Consider the following 21,610-nt stretch of genomic DNA (forward strand, 5'->3'; position numbering starts at 1 on the left):
TGAGATCAGCCCATTGCCTATCCCTCTCCATTTCCTTTCTCTTGTTTGCCCTCTTCTTTAAATACCCTGTTTCCAAATCCCTGGAAATAGAGTCCCAGCGACAGATACATTTGTGGCTTGTTCTTATGCCAGACATGTCCTTAGACTTTGGTTTAATAAACTTTATTTGAGTGTAACTCTCGGTTTCAATTACTCATTATTTAAGTTATCACACTTTGAAAGAGGCTCAGAGCAAGAGTAGCTCAATTATATCAGATAAATGAAAGGGTAAAGCCATAGTTGGTGAGACAACTCCTGCTTTCAGAACCTAATAAAGTTGAATACAAGACTGTAAACTTGAGTGATACCATTCTGGGAGATATTTTAGTCATATGAATAATGATGAACTGGAATAATTGTCAATGATTGACTGGGACTCTAGTAATGTGCCCGTATCTTTGGCTCTTATTTTTTCATCTACTGCCATCCTGTGACATGGTGTTAACATTAGCATTTTTGGTAAGGTTATAATACCAGTCAAATGTATTAGTAAATTGAATTATAGCCCTCTCAAGATGAATACTAACGGAAAATGACTGGCTTGAAGAAGAATTGGACTAATCATCAGCTAATTTCTATTACAAATAATTCTGCACAAGTTTATCACAAGTAATATCAAGAAGGGGAGGTAAGAAAGAATAATCAAAACACAAAATGTACACAGTGGCTTTATGGAATGAATCAGTTATTTCTTTCAATCTATCCCTAACCTATATTGGCTCCTCCAAATGTTAGGTATATTCATAATGATAGTAGGCTGTGTCTGTTGTATAAATACTATACTAAATGTAGATGCACAGAAAAACATGATTGTTTTTGCTTAAGAGCCTTGGCCAAAGACAAGAGGATGGCCTGTGCAGTAAATATAGATGCTCCTCAATTTTTTATAGAATTGCATCACAATAAATCAATCATAAATTGAAAATATCCTAAGTCAAAAATGCATTTAATATGACTAACTTACCAAACAGCATAGTTCAGCCTAGCCTACCTTAAACATGCTCAGAACACTTACATTAGCCTACAGTTGGGCAACAATCATCTAACACAAAGCCTATTTTATAATGAAGAGTTGAATACCTTAAGTAATTTACCTTAAGAATTTACTGAAGGTGAAAAATAGAACTGTTACATGGGTACTTGGAAGTATGGTTTCTACTGAACGATTTTTATTGCTTTCACACCGTTGTAAAGCTGAAAAATCACATTAAGTCCAACCATCTAATTCAGACAATGTCTGTAATTTGGCCTTAGCCAAAGAGAGGTCTGGCCTTTGCTGCTTTGAAGTAACCTATGTTATATCTGATATCATTGTCTTTGCTTAGTGACACCAGAACTTAGGGTAGAGCTGGGCACATATGACATTCTTAAGTGGGAGTTGGCCACATCAGAAAGAAATACCATGTGATTTAAGGTGGTGGCTCTGAGTCACATGGTATCAGTCTGTCTGGAGGCTGAGATCAACCATGCAGGCAATCATCAATCTAATCAATCAAGACTACATAATGAAGCCTCCACGAACACTGGAAACCAGAGCTTGAGTGAGTTTTCCCATTGGTAATGTTCTGTGTTTACTCTTACACATAGATGACAGGAAGTTAATGTATCCTGACTCCATGGGAATGGACAACAGAAGCTTTGTGTTTGGAACCCTCCATACTCTGTGTTTCTTCCTTTGGTTGATTTTAACCTGTATCCTTCCTTTCCCTGTAATAAACCATAACTGTGAGTATAATGGCTTTCAGTGAGTTCTATGAGTCCGAACAAATTATTAAATAAGAGGTTGGTTTTGGAAATTCGTCAAACTTTCAGTTGATGTCAGAAGTGAGGGCAGTCTTGGGGACTCTCAAACTCTGCAGTTTGTCTGATTTCTGTTACTAACTCCATTCTACATAGAAAGCAAGGTATAGAGAGTAGATAAACTGCCTGAAGGGGCAAACTTCTAAACAGCAGAACATGAATCCTGGTTTGTCTGACTTCCCATTCACATTTTAGTTTTTATATTACTTTATACAAGATGACCATAACATATCAATAATACCAAGCATTAGATCAATATTTCATGAGTAGACATATTTAACTTTTGGACTCTTCTCGTATGAAACTTGAACTTAAATAATTATAGTTAACTATTAAGTGTAACAATTTTTACTATATACAGTTTTGACCATTACCGGTTTTGTGCAGTGAATGTTTCCCTCTGAGGATGAAGATCACTATAAACAACTCTGATGAGATCATGCTGACACAATGCTCCTTCTGTCAAAGCCATGGATCCAATTGTTGAGGGCTACAAAAATAAGGTACAGTAAGAGACAATGTCTTTAAAAGGAAGTAAAGGCCTGGCACGGTGGCTCACACCTATAATCCTAGCACTCTGGGAGGCCGAAGTGGGAGGATTGTTTGAGCTCAGGAGTTCGAGACCAGCCTGAGCAAGAGCAAGACCCCGTCTCTACTATAAATAGAAAGAAATTAGCCAAACAACTAAAAATAGAAAAAAAAAATTAGCCAGGCACGGAGGCTCATGTCTGTAGTCCCAGCTACCCGGGAGGCTGACACAGGAGGACTGCTTAAGCCCAGGAGTTTGAGGTTGTTGTGAGCTAGGCTGATGCCATGGCACTCTAGCCCAGGTGAGAGAGTGGAGACAGTGAGACTCTGACTCTCAAAAAAAAAAAAAGTAAAAATCTATGTCAAGTAATGGTATTTAATTTTTTTTCAACTAAAGGCAGTTTCAGATCATTTATTCTTCTCTTTCAAAATATTTTCCATTCCGGGGAGAAAATTTTCGCAAGCTACACATCTGATAAAGGGCTGATAACTAGAATTTATTTAGAACTCAGGAAAATCAGCAAGGAAAAATCAAACAACCCTATCAAAAAGTGGGCAAAGGACATGAACAGAAATTTTTCAAAAGAAGACAGAAAAATGGCCAACAAACATATGAAACAATGCTCAACATCTCTAATCATAAGGCAAATGCAAATCAAAACTGCAATGAGGTATCACTTATCTCCAGTAAGAATGACCTTTATCAAAAAGTCCCCAAACAATAAATGTTGGCGTGGATGCAGAGAGCTAGGAACACTCGTACACTGCTGGTGAGACTGCAAACTAATTCAACCTCTGTGGAAAGCAATATGGAGAGACCTTAAAGCCATACAAGTAGATCTACCATTTGATCCAGCAATTCTACTACTGGGCATCTACCCAAAACATGGGTTCTCAAACTTTTTAAACAAGGGGCCAGTTCACTGTCCCTCAGTCGGTTGGAGGGCCGGACTATAGTTCAAAAAAAAACTATGAACAAATTCCTATGCACACTGCATATATCTTATTTTGAAACAAAAAAATGGGCAAAAACACCCGCATGTGGCTCGAGGGCTGTAGTTTGAGGACGCCTGACTCAAAAGATCAAAAGTCACTTTATGAAAAAGACAGCCTGCACTCGAATGTTTGTAGCTGCACAATTCACAATTGCAAAGTTGTGGAAACAATCCAAGTGCCCATCAATACATGAGTGGATTAATAAAATGTGGTATATGTATAACATGGAGTACTATTCAGTTTTTAAGAAACAATAGTGATATAGCACCTCTTGTATTTTCCTGTATAGAGCTGGAACCCATTCTACTAAGTGAAGTATCTCAAGAATGGAAAAACAAGCACTACATGTACTTACCAGCAAACTGGTATTAAGGGATCAACACCTAAGTGAACATATAGGAATAACACTTATCGGGAATCGGGCAGGTGAGGGGGGAGGAAGGGATGGGTATATACAAACATAATGAGTGAGATGGGCAACGTTTGGGGGATGGTCACACTTGAAGCTGTGAATCGATGTGGGGGGGGATGGGCAATATACGTAACCTTAACATTTGTACCCTCATAATATGCTGAAATAAAAAAAAAAAGAAAAAAAATATTTTCCATTCCTCAATTATATAAATTCTATAGCTCCTTTTAGAAATTATATATGTAAAATATATAAAACTAAAAATAACCTGCTTTATTTTTGAATATTATGAAATAAATCTATATTTAGGAAAGACTAAGAAAAGTTGCTGAAAGGACTAAAGGTTAAAAATGCATCAATGTTGTCTATATTCCAGAACAGAGTATAGCTGCTTATAACACAAACAATATTGAAGACTATGATTAAATGTCTCTTTAATTCTAACATAATTCATTTCATGTTTCTAAAATCAGAAGAACTACCCATTCGTTAATACTTCACTACTCTTTATTTTATTTCATAACATAATACACAGAACTTAACTAAAATCTATTAGTGAGAAATATTCTATGCTAAAATGATTCCTGGCTAAATGGAAGACATTCTATTTTCAACACAAAACAAAGTCCCAGGGGAATTAATTAAGATAACTAATAACTGCATAGAGATATGAGAGAAGCAGGATACTGTGTTACTAGGAAAATGAAATATAATTTTTAGACTACTGGCAAAGTTTCTTTAAACACACTTTATGCACTAAAGGCCACTAAAGACCAGAAGTTTGATTCATAACACACTTATTATGGATCTTATTAGATTTTACTTAAAGAAAGTAGACAGAAAGAGTTCAGCTTAACAGGCATCATTTACCTATATGATTATAAGCATTCTCACAGTCCTCAACCAAATAAATATAAACAAAAAAAGTACATTACTGAAGATAGAAAGCATCAATTAAATTCCTTTAAACTGAAATATAACAACTAAAGCATTAACATTCTTCTAAGTAGTTATTTTTCTAAAGAATAAAAACAAATCAATCTAACAGGTGATTTTTAAGCAATATGAGAAACTTTAAAAATTTTCTATTAATTACTTTCTGCCTCTCTTGTCATAGCTTACTCTTACATCACTAATAACAAATATCTAGTTTTAAGAAATAAATTAGTAAAGATGTTTTAGAAATATTTACCTCTGGTAAGAAATTGATTTTTTATCTGTTACTCAATATAACTTTAAACAATTCCAAATTTCTAATGTTACTTACTTCGTGATATATGGAAGGCTTGGATAAGGAAGGGATAGTGAAAGATAGAACTTTATTGTTTCCATCTTTATCAGCAATTTCCTATAGTCAAAAAATATACAAAGATAATGAAATAATTACAAGTCCATATTATAAAAAATAATAATTACTTTCTTAACTTACAGAATGTATCACTGGCAATTGAGGAAGATTTTCAGAAATGGTAACATATAAAAATATGTCTGCCCTAGTGTATCTTTTCTAACTTAGCAAATCTGGACACTTTGGTAGTAGAGTTATAATCCACAGAGAGATACTAAGCAAAATACTATACTAAATCAAATACAACATGATATAAGGCAGGCACCCAAATCAATTTTATGTTAAATTTACATACAGGACAGGAAGATTACAAGTGATTGGATCTTTTAGTAGGAATATGGCTGAGCTAAACAAATTAAAATCAAAGGTCGTAGCCAAGAGATGCACACTTACTAAAATAAGAAAAACACACTGTTCTAACAGAACAATTTTTTTTTCCAGCTTTGAGGTATAACTGACAAAAGTTATATATATTTATGGTATATAACATGATGTTTTGATATATGTATATACTGTGAAATGATTACTACAATCAAGCTAATTAACATATACAATACCTCATATAGTTTTTTTAAATGGCGGGAACACTGAAGAATGAATCTTGAATGAAAGAAACTCTTACAATCATTCAGCAATAAACCACTTGAAATACACAACATATTAACAAATATTAGTCCAAGTGATTAAAAACTACTGAGCTGTAAGAAAATTCTTGTGATGTTTTAAAAAGCATTTTCTCTCTTCATAAAAAAGGCAATGGTTATCCTTCATTTCTCCAGCCTCTGGCACCTCCAATCTTCCTCAGGTATATGCCTACAGATGACAACAATCAGAGGAGTGCAAGGTGCATCACTCCTTTCCCTACTGCCTTATTTTTTTGTTTCTTTTACAACTTATATTAGTATGCATCACTGGCATAAAATCCATAGAAAAGTCATCTCTTAGACCTATAGGGTAGATACTCAGAGACTGAGTGGCTGCATAGCATAAAAGGAAGAAACAACAATAAAACAAAATCCAAAAGAATTTCTCTATAGGCCTCATTTCTGAGTTTGCTATGTCGTAAGAGAATACCAATTATATGTGAATAATGTCCATACCTCTAACTTTGGCAGGAAAATAGATTTAAAAAGTACTATGAGAGATCATGTAACTTCTCTGTAGTCAAACTATAATAGTTCCCACCACATCTGGGCCACAAAGAGTAGTGTACTGAAATTTGTTTAAGCTGAAGCAATATGAAACTTCCCCTGAGGCTACTTGAGGAAAGTAGTGTTAGGGAAGGAAAAAGGAGAAATGAGCATATAGAAGAAATCCAGGGTGGTAAGAAAAACAGAACTAGAGAGAAGAAAACACAGACATCAAGAGAATTAAAAGAAATCAGAAGCCTAGGGTTACATTTCTGACATATAACTGAGCAATTTTTCATAGTATACTAATTTTGAGATACCAAAAGATAATTAAACCATAGCACCAAAAGTACTGCCTATTGAACATGTTGTTTTGCAAAATATTTTTGCTTCATTTGTCCTATTACTGAATTTTACCAAACAAATAAAAATGATACCTTAATGTTAAACATAACCTAAAACACTAAACTCAATTATTAAATCAACAAACATTTACTAAGTGCCTGTGATAAGCACTTCAGAAAAAAGTGATATATTTTTTTAAAAATTCCTTCTTTATAAGAAAAAGCAATTAGGCAAGTTAGGAAAGTAGAGATGTTTATTCCCAGACCAGCTTTTCAATTTAAAAAAACCCACTTACAATTTTGATGATAATAATAATGATAAACATTTATAAACACCTTAGGCAACATGTTGAATTCTTTGAATTGTTTTTAATCCTACTAACAATGTTTTGTTTCTGTTTTACAGATGAGACAACTTAAGTCAAGATATCAAGTAATTTGCCCAAATTTAAAACAGCCAATAAGTGGCAGGACATGGTTTTGAACTTAATACAAGTGATTCTAAAGCCCATGCTCCTTCCTTCAGACTTCTAATGATGGAAATGTTTTCTAAGTATTTTTAAAGTGATAATACTTAGAGAAGCAATGACTGGTACAGAAGACTTATTTATTGTGAGACTCAATTTTCTTACACTTTATTACCTTTCAATTATAAAACTAAACTTTATTATGAGAACTATTTGTTTACAATGTGTCCTGAATACACAGAATACAAGACTTTGAAGGGAAGAGATTTCAATACCAATAGTCTTAAACAGGCATCATCAGAAAAAAACAGAATAATAATGTTTAAGGCACCGAATTCCTTAGAAGAAAAGAGTTTCATAAATAATATCATATCAAATAATTACTAGTAAATTTACAAACTTTATGATCAAACTATATTTTGAATTGGAAATTTATATAAGCAAGCTCCATATCCTAAAGCTAGACAGAATCAAAAGTGTTATGCCAGTAGTTTCTCAATTATTCCCCACTCAATGACTGCAAGATATAAATTTCATAATTCCTTCTTGAGGAATTCAGGTAACCGTCCAATTTTGTAGAGGCACATGAGGGTAGAAATATGATGTTAGGCTATTTTGTTCCCTTGCATTGCACATGAAAAGGAGCCTTGCTGCCAAGTCTTCAGAAAGCCCTATATAGGTGTTCTCATGTTCCCAAACTCTCCTGTACCTTTTCACTTTGTTTCCTACAGTCCTGGGTAACCTTTAAGTTCTTCCCTTTTTGGCATATCCTCCCTATCTTGTAGAAATAATCAAGTCTCAGTTTTCAAGTTCCATGTAAGGCCCCTAGCATCTCAGAAGCGTTAGTGGTTTCTTATTTCCCTCTGGTTTCCATTGTGTTTTTAAAAAACATAACATGCTATAAAACAGTATATTGGACTTTTTCTTTCCTTAACTGATGCCCTCTCCTTAGAGAAGCAAAAATCCCATTTCTACTTCCCCTACTCTTCTCAATTATATATGTAGTCTTTGAAATACAAGTAATAGTGATTACATTTAATTTATAATCCCAAAGTTTCTCTGCATACCACCATCAGATTCATCTTACTAATACATAAATACAATTCTTCTGTTCAAAACTCTCTAATTGTTTTAAAGAAAATCTAAACTTGAACTCTTCACTTTAAAAAGACTCTCTAAAACTGATACGAAATCATCATTTCCAGCTTGCATATAATAGTCTGTACCTCAAATTACTTTTTATTTGCAGAACACAACTTTCCTGCCTCTCTGCTTATGCTCATTTGATTACTTCTTCCTGAAATCTCACCTACTTTTAATTTCAACCTGTCAAAATTATGCCTCTTTGTAAGGCCCAGCTTAGATGCCATTGCTGCAATAAAGCCTGCCAAGATAACTTCAGTTAACATCTGGGTTTCTGTATGAAATCTTCTTACTCTACAAACTTTGCATTAATTAGTCATCTGTAAACATGTCTTCTTTAGTAGAGCAGAAGTTCCCTAAAAGTAGGTACCACATCTAATTCTTTGTATTTTCAGTGTCCAGCTTAATGTTACACAGAAAGCATTCATAATATTGGTCAAATAAAATAATCTTAAGAAATAAGTCATAATGTTATTTATGACTTACTTATTATGTTATTAATAATGTTATCAATTATAGTCCTACCTACTTTATAAAATGCATATCAATACTTACACCTCTATACTTAAGTAGTTCAAATAAATTATTCAGTAAACATTTATTTTTCTCTAAACATTCCATAAGCATTATTTCACAGGACTTTCAAAAAATACTTAAAATTTCCCAACCTATCATTTTCAACTTACCAAATTGTAAATTCCTAACAGAAGTGCTTCAATGCAACCATTACTCTGTCTGTCTCGGCTAACTGTAAGCCGTAAATAAACCCACATCAATTCTGGCAAGAACTGCAACGTGAACCTCTTAAGTCGAACTTCAGAGCTACGATAGAGCTCAAACAACTGATGGCAGACAGGTTCCAGGAGCTAAAAGGCAAATAAAGTGCATTAGTTATCTACATTCTTTCAGCTGTAATTATTCTTTTTATAAAGAGATGGGGTCTTGCTCTGTTGTTCAGGCTGAAATGCAGTGGCACAATCATAGCTCACTGCAACCTTGAACCCCTGGTCTTAAGCCATCATCCTGCTTCAGCCTACTGAGTAGCTGGGACTATAGAAGCATGCCACCACTCCTGGCAACTCTATTTCCTAAAAGATACATACACCTGTATATTTTAAAAATAAATTCTCAATATTATTTTCTCCATATTTTGAGTTAATTTGACCAAAACCTTTAATCTCCACTTACGTAAAGAGACCACAAATTAAAATAACAAATCCACTAACTATAAGAAGTATTTTGTGGCTGGTCTTTGCCCTCAAAGGAACTTAAGTCTAGTAGAAGGAAATAAATTTAAACAGTATTTATGATAAAGGTAAGGCTTCATGGAGGAGGTGATTGTGCTGACCCTGAGGAAGATGAGGAGAATGAAGATGAGACAGGGAGATTTGAAAACGAAGAAGAAAAAGAAGGGAAAGCTGCCTAAGAATTATGACCCGAAGATTACCACAGATCCAGAAAGATGGCTCCCAATGCGGGAACGTTCTTATTACCAAGGAAGAAAGAAGGGTAAAAAGAAGGATCAGATTGGGAAAGGAACCCAGGGAGCAACTGCAGGAGCTTCATCTGAACTGGACGCCAGTAAAACTGTGAGCAGCCCACCCACCTCCCCAAGACCTGGTAGTGCAACAACAGTATCTGCCTCTACAAGTAACATCATACCCCCAAGACATCAGAAACCTGCAGGGGCTCCAGCAACAACAACAAAAAAAAAACAGCAACAGAAAAAGAAGAAAGGTGGAAAAGGTGGCTGGTGATTAGAACATTCTTGTTGCAGGCTGTTTCGAAACTAGTCTCAGTGACACTAGGAAAGTAAATAAAGGTAACACAGCAAGAAGCATGGAACTACTCCATCTTCCATCTCCATATTTTCACAAAATAATTTCTCGTGCATCAAATAGGAAAACATCTTCCTCAAACTCTGCCTAGTGAGATCTGGCTTACTTCTACCACCCAGCTTTGCACACGTTATGAGTATTGAAAATAATTGGGCATAAATTTATATACCTTGATATCTGTTGCATACTTTATCTTCTTGTGCTGATTTGATGTTTTTTAGTTTCACAAACAAGGCATGTTAGTTAAGGTTTCCCAGGATTTAAACAGAAACTACTGCTATTTCAACTAGAATCTGAAAATAATTGTTCTGATTCAAGTCCCACTTTAAATTATGTCTTAGGAGGCCTTTGGAGACTGAAAGTGGAATCTTCTGAGCATTCCAAAATACCCATTTAGAAATATCATGTGATAAAAAGGGAACTTATGAATACACTGGTGTTCTTTACTTAATTGAGTGGCCACAAGAAAAATAAAGTAAATGTCTTAAATAATTTTAATCATAAATCTCCTTCATGTGATTATTGGAATGTGAGATACTTTCCATATTTATATCTGGCTCCTTTGTGCCCCATATCATTTTCAGATTATGGTAACATGCTGATTGAGCACCATGAAAGAATTGAAGGAAAATATATCAATGTTGCTTCGACCCAGTGTTCTGAGGTCAGATGGGTTTGGACTGTCTCAATCAGAAAGATTAATGGCGCTTATCAAGAACCTGAACATTGACTTTCTACATAGAGAGAAAATAAGTACCCAGGTTCCATACCAGGGAGTATTAAAATCCAACAGGACTGTTTGGCCCAATTAATAGATACTCAAATGGCTTCTCTTTCTAGTTATGGATTATGACCATTCGTTACCCTTCTCAAAATAATTATTTTATAGTCAATTTGTGGTGTAAATGTTGCTCTTGTCTTTCCTTGCTTACAAGCCTCTTTCACATTGAACAGCTATGAGACAGACACATTGGGATGCCTACCCTTGTTAGTATTCATTCTATGCTGCCCAAGATATCATTTCATTTAGACTTAAGAATATTTCCTTGTGATCATATTACTCCGTCCTTGTTAATAAAGTGCTGCTGTGTTTGACTCTAAAAAAAAAAAAAAGAAGAAGTATTTTGTGCCCGTATAATATCAACATACCTTTCAATACACTGTACTAAATATATTAATTAGTCCTTCAGCCAATTTACTACATTTATATTTGGTGATTTTCTCTTTTTGCTCTTACCAACTCTTTTTACTTTCCATTTTTAAAAGTTTCCATTGGAATAAAATAATTTTAAATAATCTTATTGGAAATAAACTTGAAACCTCAACTGAGACTATGATTTAACCAAATTATATACCACTCAGTATAGAAAGGGATTTTGTATCATATTTGGCATCCAAAATTCTAGCCAATACTTTAAATACATACAAGTAAAAAACTGATTACTTTTATGTTTTACAACTGACTTAAATTTTACTAATTATATTTATTTGAAAGATTCTAAAAAGGGGAAAAGCATACAGAAATAGCTTTTTAAATGTTTAATTGGCTAACTTTTCATATGATATCACACATTATGACTTGTGAAGAACTTTATGACCTACAGAAGTAAAGAAAATGAGCAGTTAAAGTAAACTTCCCCGCTTTTCCCTAAGTGTGTATTGCCAATTTAGAATGGCTTTGCTGGAGTAACTATAGATTGCACAAAACTGGCTATGACTTTAAAATTCACATAAAACACTGACAAGAAACTGCAAAATAATTTTTAAATTAAAGTTTAACACTAATTCTTTTAAAAATTAGTAACAGATCAGAAATTTCATATGCTCACCTCTATTCTGAATGATTAAAATAATGCATAAACATTTGGAAATCTGCTTGAATGTAGTTATGTATGTCTGTAATAATCCAACACTCTAGAAAAAGTCACTATCATAACTATAAAGTTAAAAGTTAACAAATCTATGTCAATTGTACAGTTAATATATTTAGATGAGTTAAGCTTAGCCCTTGGAGAACAACTTTAAAGCTTAAAAAATTATACACACACTAGTCTAGAAAATACTAAGCCCTTTATGTGGAATCACCATCAGAGCATAGTTTTAAAATCTTCAAAAATCTTCATCTCTCCCCCTAACACTGAAGTCTAGACCAGTCAGACAATTTGTTGAAGGTCACAGAAGTTAGTTGTGGAGAAAGACACTAAATTCAGGTCTTCTTGCATCAAACTAAGGTTTTCACTCCACCAGATTTTTAATACTATAATGGAAGTGCAGATTGTTTAACTGAAAATTGTACATTTCATGTAGTGCCAATAATGAACAAGCAATAAACTTTTGATAACAGTCAATTGCTGGCATTGTCCTTAAATACCGACAGCAATGTTCAGCTCTTTTGGGGAAGTAAAGATTGTTGCTCTTATAAATTTATGTATTAAAAACATACACTTATGCTTCAAATTCAGTCTCTTCTTCAGTTAAAAATTCTACAAAGACTGCCTTCTCTAAATTTTATGAGCCATGGGACAATTAGGATGAGTTTCTGCTATAAAGACCTTAACCTTCCAGTTGTTATACATGCCTATGTTGGCAGATAGGCCACTATATTTTAATTAAGCACAGTGAAGAAATATAGTTATCAAAATTATTACTATGTTTTTTTAAAGAGGAGAAGGGTGGATATTGGGAACCCAGTAACTTTTAGTCAGATATCACTACAAAGTAAGACTGTTAAAAACTTGCCAATGTTAAACCCTTTAATTCTGTGTATTAATATGTCATCATGCTCTCAAATTCTCAATATAATAAATGCCTTTGACCTCCTTTAAATGGCACTATCACCCATATTAAAAGGGTTAAAAATCATTATCTTCAGGTTAAAAAATTCATAAGAATAACTGACACCTTTCCCAAACTTAGCAAACACTGTTTTGACATGATAATTATTATGAGACATGCTATCTGATGAACACACTGAGAGCATTCTGGGTGAAAGAGTAGAGACTGAAGCCTAACTTGAGTGGGTTAAAGAAAGAATGTGAGGTGAAGAAATGGAAACCACATTCCATTCAGCAGGGAAATGTGCCCATTGGAGATTTGTAGTCCTGAATTTAAAATGGAGAAGGTAAACAAAATTGTGTTTTCGGCAGACATGCTCAGCTGCTCAGGTACAAGCAGGAAGTAAATGGATGGCTGAGTTTTATCCAGTGTTGAGATTTTGCCCTAAGAATATGAGTTAAGGAAATGAGAAGCAAAGGAGCTAAGAACGCTTGCAAGGGAATAACCGTAATGATGGACCACAAAAATTTTGCTAGGAAAAGAGAGAAGTGAGACACTGAGAGGAGGAAGAAAGGCATTCAAATCATGAAAAAGTGATAGAGTTAATGGACTGGAGGTCTACTTGAAGTAGAAGAACTAGGGATCTGTAAGTAGGTACAAGAAAAAATTAAAGCAATATGTTGGTCTAGAATTTAAAACAGAAGCTGTAATATAAGTTGGTCATGACATGTAATATTAAACCTCTAGCAAATACATGTTCTGAAGAACTTTTATAGTTTTTTTATTTTTTATTTTATTTTATTTATTTTTATTTTTATTTTTTAGAGACAGAGTCTTGCTTTGTTGCCCAGGCTGGAGTGAGTGCCGTGGCGTCAGCCTAGCTCACAGCAACCTCAAACTCTGGGCTCAAGCAATCCTGCTGCCTCAGCCTCCCAAGTACTACAGGCATGAGCCACCATGCCCGGTTAATTTTTTCTATATATATTAGTTGGCCAATTAATTTCTTTCTATTTATAGTAGAGACGGGGTCTCGCTCTTGCTCAGGCTGGTTTTGAACTCCTGACCTCGAGCAATCCGCCCGCCTCAGCCTCCCAGAGTGCTAGGATTACAGGCGTGAGCCACCGCACCCGGCCTTTTTTATAGTTTTTAAAGCAAAATTATAATGTTGTAAGTTCCAATTCATATAAACATGGCATATGACAATTTTCTGAAATAATTTCTTATTAACAGTATACTTAATTATGTTTCAGAATATAACAAAATTATGACTAAAACAGGCCTCCTTCAATGACTAAAGTCCAGAATTATTTTGAGACTCGATAGAATTTATCACTTTTGTTTTTCTGAAGTCTGAACACATGGTTAGAAACTTATGACCTGACAGGAGGTATGACCAAAACCCAGATCTGCTCTAGCAACTGGTTGATTGTAATGAATGCTAGGTTTGAGCTCAGATCTCTCAAGTTGTAATTTTTCCATTACTAGCCATGATCCCAAGGTCCCAAACATTACTATCAAGAATTATAAAAATTTAAAACAATGAGAATAACTTTTCTTAATATCATAGCATCCAAAGTATTTTAAAAAAGGAAAAGGATACCTTTTAAACACTTGTGAGCCCTAATGAAAAAATGTCATTTTAGAATCTCATTTTGTACTTCACTGTTCTTCCAATCAATATTTATTACATGTTTATTTATTTTTTTTTTTATTTTTTTTTTTTAAGACAGAGTCTCACTTTGTTGCCAGGCTAGAGTGAGTGCCGTGGCGTCAGCCTAGCTCACAGCAACCTCAAACTCCTGGGCTCAAGCGATCCTGCTGCCTCAGCCTCCCGAGTAGCTGGGACTACAGGCATGCGCCACCATGCCCGGCTAATTTTTTCCATATATATTAGTTGGCCAATTAATTTCTTTCTATTTATAGTAGAGACGGGGTCTTGCTCTTGCTCAGGCTGGTTTCAAACTCCTGACCTCGAGCAATCCGCCCGCCTCAGCCTCCCAGAGTGCTAGTATTACATGTTTATTATGTACATACAATACTAAATTCTAGAGAAGTAACAAATATAGAATATATGACCACTGCCCATGAAGAGCTTACAATCTAAAGAGAAAGCATAAGACAAATTTTAATAAGCAAAGCTTAAATGTTAAGAGCGCAAAACAAGGGGTAGGGAATACACACGTTCATTATTCAAACAGAAAATTCTGATAATTTCTGAACAAGAAGAATATGCATATGTGTACAATACCCATACCTAAAGTTATAAAACATTCAGAAATACAACGCAAGAGAAAAATAAGCAAATGGATCCTGCAATTGCTGCTATAAATAGCAAGAGATGCAAGTCTAACTGAGAGCCAATCCAAATTTAGGAGACAGAAAAGAAAGAGGTCAATAAGCAAGCTTTTAGTGAGAGGACAAAAAAATGGAGATGCACTTTAAGTTAAGCTGCTGGTTAGGAGATGATTACCTGAACTTCTTCAAACTCACTCCAGTACACAGCAGTGGCAATCTTGGAGGCTGTATCTGGGAAGATAAGAAGCTACTTTCCTGTGTGTTCCTTTCATTTTCATTTTAAAGCACACATGAATCCAGTGGTGATAAAACTGTATGTCATACTATCGTGTTAATGGAAAGATAATGTGTGTATTTTGCATACATTAACATATTAATAGATTCAATAACTGGACTTTTTCCTTCTATCACAAGGCTGAATAATAGAAAATTCTTATTCTAAGTTTACTGATCTTGACTATTAAGATTAAAAAGTGCTTCCTCTGATCATTTTCAGGCTAAATTTACTAGCGGCATCATTTTATGCTGTAAGTGTGATTTCTCCAACTAGAGTGATTATACAGTTATATATTATCAATAAATTAACTGTAAGCAATACTTAAAATTAAGAATGCTAACTCAGTATACAGTTAAAATATGGCTTCCAGAGCAGGAAACAGAAAAGATTCAAATTAAATAAATGATTGAGATTATGGTCACTCAAATCAAGAATCAAAACATACGGCCCTCAACAGGAAAAAATTTGACCAAAACATTTTAAAATATGGAAAGGCAAGGAATGGGGAAAGCCAAAGCAACTATCAGAATGAAAAACAGCAGAAAGAAAAAATTTTCAGAACCACGAGAGAAAACTATAAAATTCACATTTATGTGTTTTAGTACATATATTACATTTTACTATTTAGAAATTACTTTTCTTACATGCTCTCCTACCTCATTATTCGAATCTTGAATCACTTTATAGAGGGCTGGTACAAGTGTTTTTTTCCGGTGTAAAGTTGCCGCATAACTGGTGATCTGAGTGTCAGGTAATGCCTAAAAGAAACCAGCAAAGGAAAACAAAAGTGAACTTAGTATTTGGGAAGCCAGGAACTTTATTTTACATGAGTACCTCTTGAAAAGATTCATAATACAGTCAAGTAAGAAAAGCAAAATTCATTAATATAAGAAAATGAGAGGCCAAGCACCGTGGCTCACACCTGTAATCCTAGCACTCTGGGAGGCCAAGGCGGGAGGATTGCTTGAGCTCAGGAGTTCGAGACCAGCCTGAGTAAGAGTGAGACCCCCTCTCTACTATAAATAGAAAGAAATAAGCCAAATAACTAAAAGTAGAAAAAATAAGCCAGGCAAGGTGGTGTGTGCCTGTAGTCCCAGCTACCCGGCAGGCTGAGGCAAGAGGAGGATTGCTTGAGCCTAGGAGTTTGAGGTTGCTGTGAGCTAGGCTGACACCATGGCACTCTAGCCCAGACAACAGAGTGAGACTCTGTCTCAAAAAAAGAAAATGAGAGTTAACAGAAATTAAATTAGGATACTATATTATACAAATCTTCTAACTAGTCAACCATAAAAAATGAGAAAACACTTATACCAAGATTTGCCAAAATGGACCACCTTAAACTAATCCAATCTAAGAAAAAAACCAATAATGTGGGATGTATTTCAATTTTTGCATTTATGTCTTTACAAAACATTTATTTCCATAGTATTCATAAATTATATAGTTTTGTATCAAAACTATTTGATTTTTAATTATAGGAAATAAAAACATAAGGTATAAATCCTGTTTTTATGCCTTATTGAATCTCTCTTCAATAAAAGAGAATATATTCTCTTTTATTGAATATATTTAAAAATTTATTAATAGGCCGGGCGCGGTGGCTCACGCCTGTAATCCTAGCTCTCTGGGAGGCCGAGGCGGGTGGATTGCTCAAGGTCGGGAGTTCGAAACCAGCCTCAGCAAGAGCGAGACCCCGTCTCTACTATAAATAGAAAGAAACTAATTGGCCAACTAATATATATAGAAAAAATTAGCCGGGCATGGTGGCGCATGCCTGTAGTCCCAGCTACTTGGGAGGCTGAGACAGAAGGATCGCTTGAGCCCAGGAGTTTGAGGTTGCTGTGAGCTAGGCTGACGCCACGGCACTCACTCTAGCCTAGGCAACAAAGCGAAACTCTGTCTCAAAAAAAAAAAAAAAAAAAAATTTATTAATAAATATCCCCTCATCAATCCTAAAACTATTTTCATTTTTACATATTACCTTCTAGCCCTTATTCACATTAGTGTTTTTAAGAACTGCAATTATTGAAATATGTTATTTCCTATTTTGCCATTTCTACTTCACATCTTATTTGTATATATTTATCCATAGAATGCATATTCACTGCTTAAATTACTGACATAAAGAATCATATAATAAGCCAGGCGCGGTGGCTCACGCCTGCAATCCTAGCACTCTGGGAGGCCGAGGCGGGATTGCTTGAGCCCAGAAGTTTGAGGTTACTGTGAGCTAGGCTGACGCCATGGCACTCACTCTAGCCTGGTCAACAAGCGAGACTCTGTCTCAAAAAAAAAAAAAAAAAAAAAGAATCATATAATAATACATTCTTATCCCCAATCCAATTTACCTTGAATTCTGATAACCATTCTTCCACAACACTACGTTCAGATCCCAGCATCTTCTTTTACCTTCTATTCCTCTTTTATCTGCAAAGAAAAAAAGCAGTGAACCTGAGTATAGTATTACTTGCAGAAACTACCAAAAGTAAATGTGTGCTTTTCACCGGGCAAGTGGCCCGGTGCACAGACAGCAAGATACAAGAGTTGAGGGTAGAGAGGCAGGCAGGGTCCAATGGTATAAGAAGTCTAAAAATGTCATTGTAGTGGTAAAAAAAGGACATATTTTTCCAAAATAAACAAAATCAGAACTTAAAACTATGCCCATATCTCTATTGCTAGATATTAAATTATTGATTTTTATTTTTTATTTACTAGAAAATTTAAAAAAACCATTCTGGCTATATCCTAACTTTTATCTCTATAATTTTACAAATATGTCTAGCTATAAATAAAAATTTAGTTTCATTCATTTTTAAATACTTTAAAAATATTTATTATAAATAATATATGCCTGTAAAAAAATGGAACTTAGGGCCGGGCGCGGTGGCTCAAGCTGTAATCCTAGCACTCTGGGAGGCCGAGGCGGGCGGATTGCTCAAGGTCAGGAGTTCGAAACCAGCCTGAGCAAGAGCGAGACCCCGTCTCTACTATAAATAGAAAGAAATTAATTGGCCAACTAATATATATATATATAAAATTAGCTGGGCGTGGTGGCGCATGCCTATAGTCCCAGCTACTCGGGAGGCTGAGGCAGAAGGATTGCTTGAGCCCAGGAGTTTGAGGTTGCTGTGAGCTAGCTGACGCCACGGCACTCACTCTAGCCTGTGCAACAAAGCGAGACTCTGTCTCAAAAAAAAAAAAAAAAAAAAAAAATGGAACTTAGAACGTCCAACTATCCATCCTACCAACAAAGATAAATATTAACCATTCTTTCAGATCTATATTTACATATGTATCTATTTTTATATGTATTTAGTTTAAATATAATTGTGTTCATAGCATAGTGTTCTACATTGTGCTTTTAATTAAAACATCTGCTAAAAATACATCAAAGATCTATAGATCTATCTTATTATAATGGATATAATGCATTTAATTATAAATATAAACCCTTATCATTTATATTATAAATATATAATCATTTATATTGTAATTATATTATGTCATTTATATTATAAATATAAACCCTTGTCATCAGTAAGTTATCCAATAATTTACTGGTGGACACACAGATTATCTTCGACTTTCTTGTATCATAAAGGAATGTTACAAAGAACATGCTTTTATATAAACATTGCATTTATGGTGTTCTGTAATATAAATTCTAAAACTTGAATTTGAAATTTTAAGATAGCAGGATATAAATATTATTGATAGTTTATCCAAATCTAAATAAACTCTCCAGACTACCACCCTTCACAGATTTTTAAGAAGCATATGACTGTCATATGTACAGAATAAACTTTCCTGCTCTATATTTACAAAGCTACTACCTCCGCATAGAAACCTAAATTAATCTAAATATAAAATCTTTAATTTTCCTACATTTATTAATATACTACATAAAAATTTTAAAACTAGTACAACAACAACCAGAATCAGAATATTCTAGTGAGTACCTATTGCCAAAACATTACTCTGGAAGTTATTTTAGAATGTGATATGATATTAATACCTAACAATTTTTTTCTCTCAATTGCTCTAATACATAGTTTGCATGTCTTTTTTTTTTCAGAGATTTGAAATGCCACTAAATTCTCACATATATTTGGAACTATTTCAGAGCTACTTTTCCCACTGAGTTTGCACCATGACTACAACCTTTTAATTACTGAGGTTTTATAATACACTTTAATATATAATAGTACAAGTCATATCCTAATTCTTTTTCTTCTAAAAATATATTTCATCATTATTGCTTACTTCATTCTTCTAACTGAATTTTAAACTTCTTTTCATGAATTTCTTCCCCACACCCCATTCCTAGCAGAATTAAATTTATAAGTTAACTCCAAATTATATCTTCATAATACTGAGTTATCTCACAAGGGAACATAACACTGCTCTTTATTAAAAACGCTCTTTTATATGGCTTAGTATAAAATTTGTGTTTTCTTCATATAGGTCAAAACAATTTCCAATTAATTCCTAGATAGTTTGTATTTTTTGCTGCCTTTGTGATTGAATTCTTTTCCATTATGTTTTCTAACTAGCTATTGTTACACATACAAAAAATGAAGAAAGCAGAGAGAAAAAAACCATTTTTTAAACATCAAAATGAGTATGTTTTAAGATAATTATTTAAAATGCTGAAAATGGTTTAAATCAAGATTTCTGTTTTAGGAAAAAAATATAAACTAAGTCATCTTTTACTTAACTACAAGGAATTAGAAGTTTTTTTTTTTTTTTTGAGACAGAGTCTCGCTTTGTTGCCCAGGCTAGAGTGAGTGCCGTGGCGTCAGCCTAGCTCACAGCAACCTCAAACTCCTGGGCTCAAATGATCCTTCTGCCTCAGCCTCCCGGGTAGCTGGGACTACAGGCATGCGCCACCATGCCCGGCTAATTTTTTTTTTTTTTATATATATATCAGTTGGCCAATTAATTTCTTTCTATTTATAGTAGAGACGGGGTCTCGCTCTTGCTCAGGCTGGTTTTGAACTCCTGACCTTGAGCAATCCGCCCGCCTCGGCCTCCCAAGAGCTAGGATTACAGGCGTGAGCCACAGCGCCCGGCCTAGAAGTTTTTTTTTTAACTGTATGCTATTATACAGAAAAGGCCAAGAAAAAGCAACTACAATTAATTTATTTTTTCACATTTTCTACAAAGAACATAAAATGCTTTTAAAATAAAAAAGAGGCCAGGCACGGTGGCTCACACCTGTAATCCTAGCACTCTGGGAGGCTGAGGCAGGAGGATCGCTTAAGGTCAGATTTGAAACCAGCCTGAGCAAGAGCGAGACCCAGTCTCTACTAAAAATAGAAAGAAATTAATTAGCCAACTAAAAATATATAGAAAAAATTAGCCAGGCATGGTGGCGCATGCTACTCAAGAAACTGAGACAGGAGGATTGCGAGTTTGAGGTTGCTGTGAGCTAGGCTGACGCCATGGCACTCTAGCCTGGACAACAGAGTGAGACTTTGTCTCAAAAAAAAAAAAAAAAAAAAAAAAAAAGCAAGAATGCAAGCTGATATTTCAGCATGTAGCTCCGTTTAGACCCAACTGCCTCACTTCCAGAATATATTAATGTAACAAAATAAAGAGTATATCACAGAGAATGATTATCTTTTGGTGACCATGGTAACAGCAAGCCATAACTACAACATAATGAACAAATAACAAACCACTGAAAGTGGTCAAGAACTACTTGCCAGGAAGCAAACTCACAGTACTTGCCCAACTACGATAAGCTTTCTAAGTACAATAACACACAGTACTTGCCCAACTACAATAAGCTCTCTAAGTACGATAACACGTATCCTTGGGAAAGTTACTTAACTAATCTGTGGCCTCAAATTCCTCATTTATAAAATGGGAATAAGGTAAATACTTATGACAAAGGTTTATTTTAAAGGATTAAATCAATTAACACAAATAAAGTCTTAGAAAGTGACTGGTACAATGTAAGTCCTCAATAAATATTAGCTACTATTATTATAGAAATAATATCAATACAATTATTTAGTTTTTGGACAATTTAGGAGACATTTTTCCTGTGGAGATAAAGTACAGAGATTATTCATCCATTCTTTCAACTAATATTTGTTGAACACCAATTACATGGTAGGTCCTAAGATGCTAAGGACATAATAGTGAGCAAAACAGGAAGTGTTCTCAAAGCTAGCAAATGAAAATGATTGGATTAACAAAGCTATACAATT

At 34.4% G+C, this 21,610-nt stretch overlaps 1 protein-coding gene across 6 annotated transcripts in view; it reads right to left on the reverse strand.

Annotated features, from left to right (window-relative positions):
• HYCC2 (hyccin PI4KA lipid kinase complex subunit 2) overlaps positions 1-21,610 on the reverse strand; it is an 82,858-nt gene that overhangs the window by 29,796 nt on the left and 31,452 nt on the right. For 4 of the 6 annotated variants that reach the window (XM_076005791.1, XM_012739044.2, XM_076005790.1 and 1 more), the window contains 5 exons: positions 17,741-17,819; positions 16,049-16,150; positions 8,894-9,073; positions 5,043-5,123; positions 2,214-2,329 (listed from right to left, as the gene is read on the reverse strand). In XM_076005791.1, the coding sequence (XP_075861906.1) occupies positions 2,214-2,329; positions 5,043-5,123; positions 8,894-9,073; positions 16,049-16,150; positions 17,741-17,791 (530 nt within the window). In that variant the 5' untranslated portion in view covers positions 17,792-17,819. Of the gene's footprint in view, positions 1-2,213; positions 2,330-5,042; positions 5,124-8,893; positions 9,074-11,028; positions 13,661-15,290; positions 15,347-16,048; positions 16,151-17,740; positions 17,820-21,610 lie in introns of those variants that run through there. The other 2 variants (XM_012739046.2, XM_012739048.2) reach the window with 2 other exon arrangements.

Source organism: Microcebus murinus, chromosome 8 (assembly GCF_040939455.1).
Source record: "Microcebus murinus isolate Inina chromosome 8, M.murinus_Inina_mat1.0, whole genome shotgun sequence".
In the NCBI taxonomy this organism is placed as follows: Eukaryota; Metazoa; Chordata; class Mammalia; order Primates; family Cheirogaleidae; genus Microcebus; species Microcebus murinus.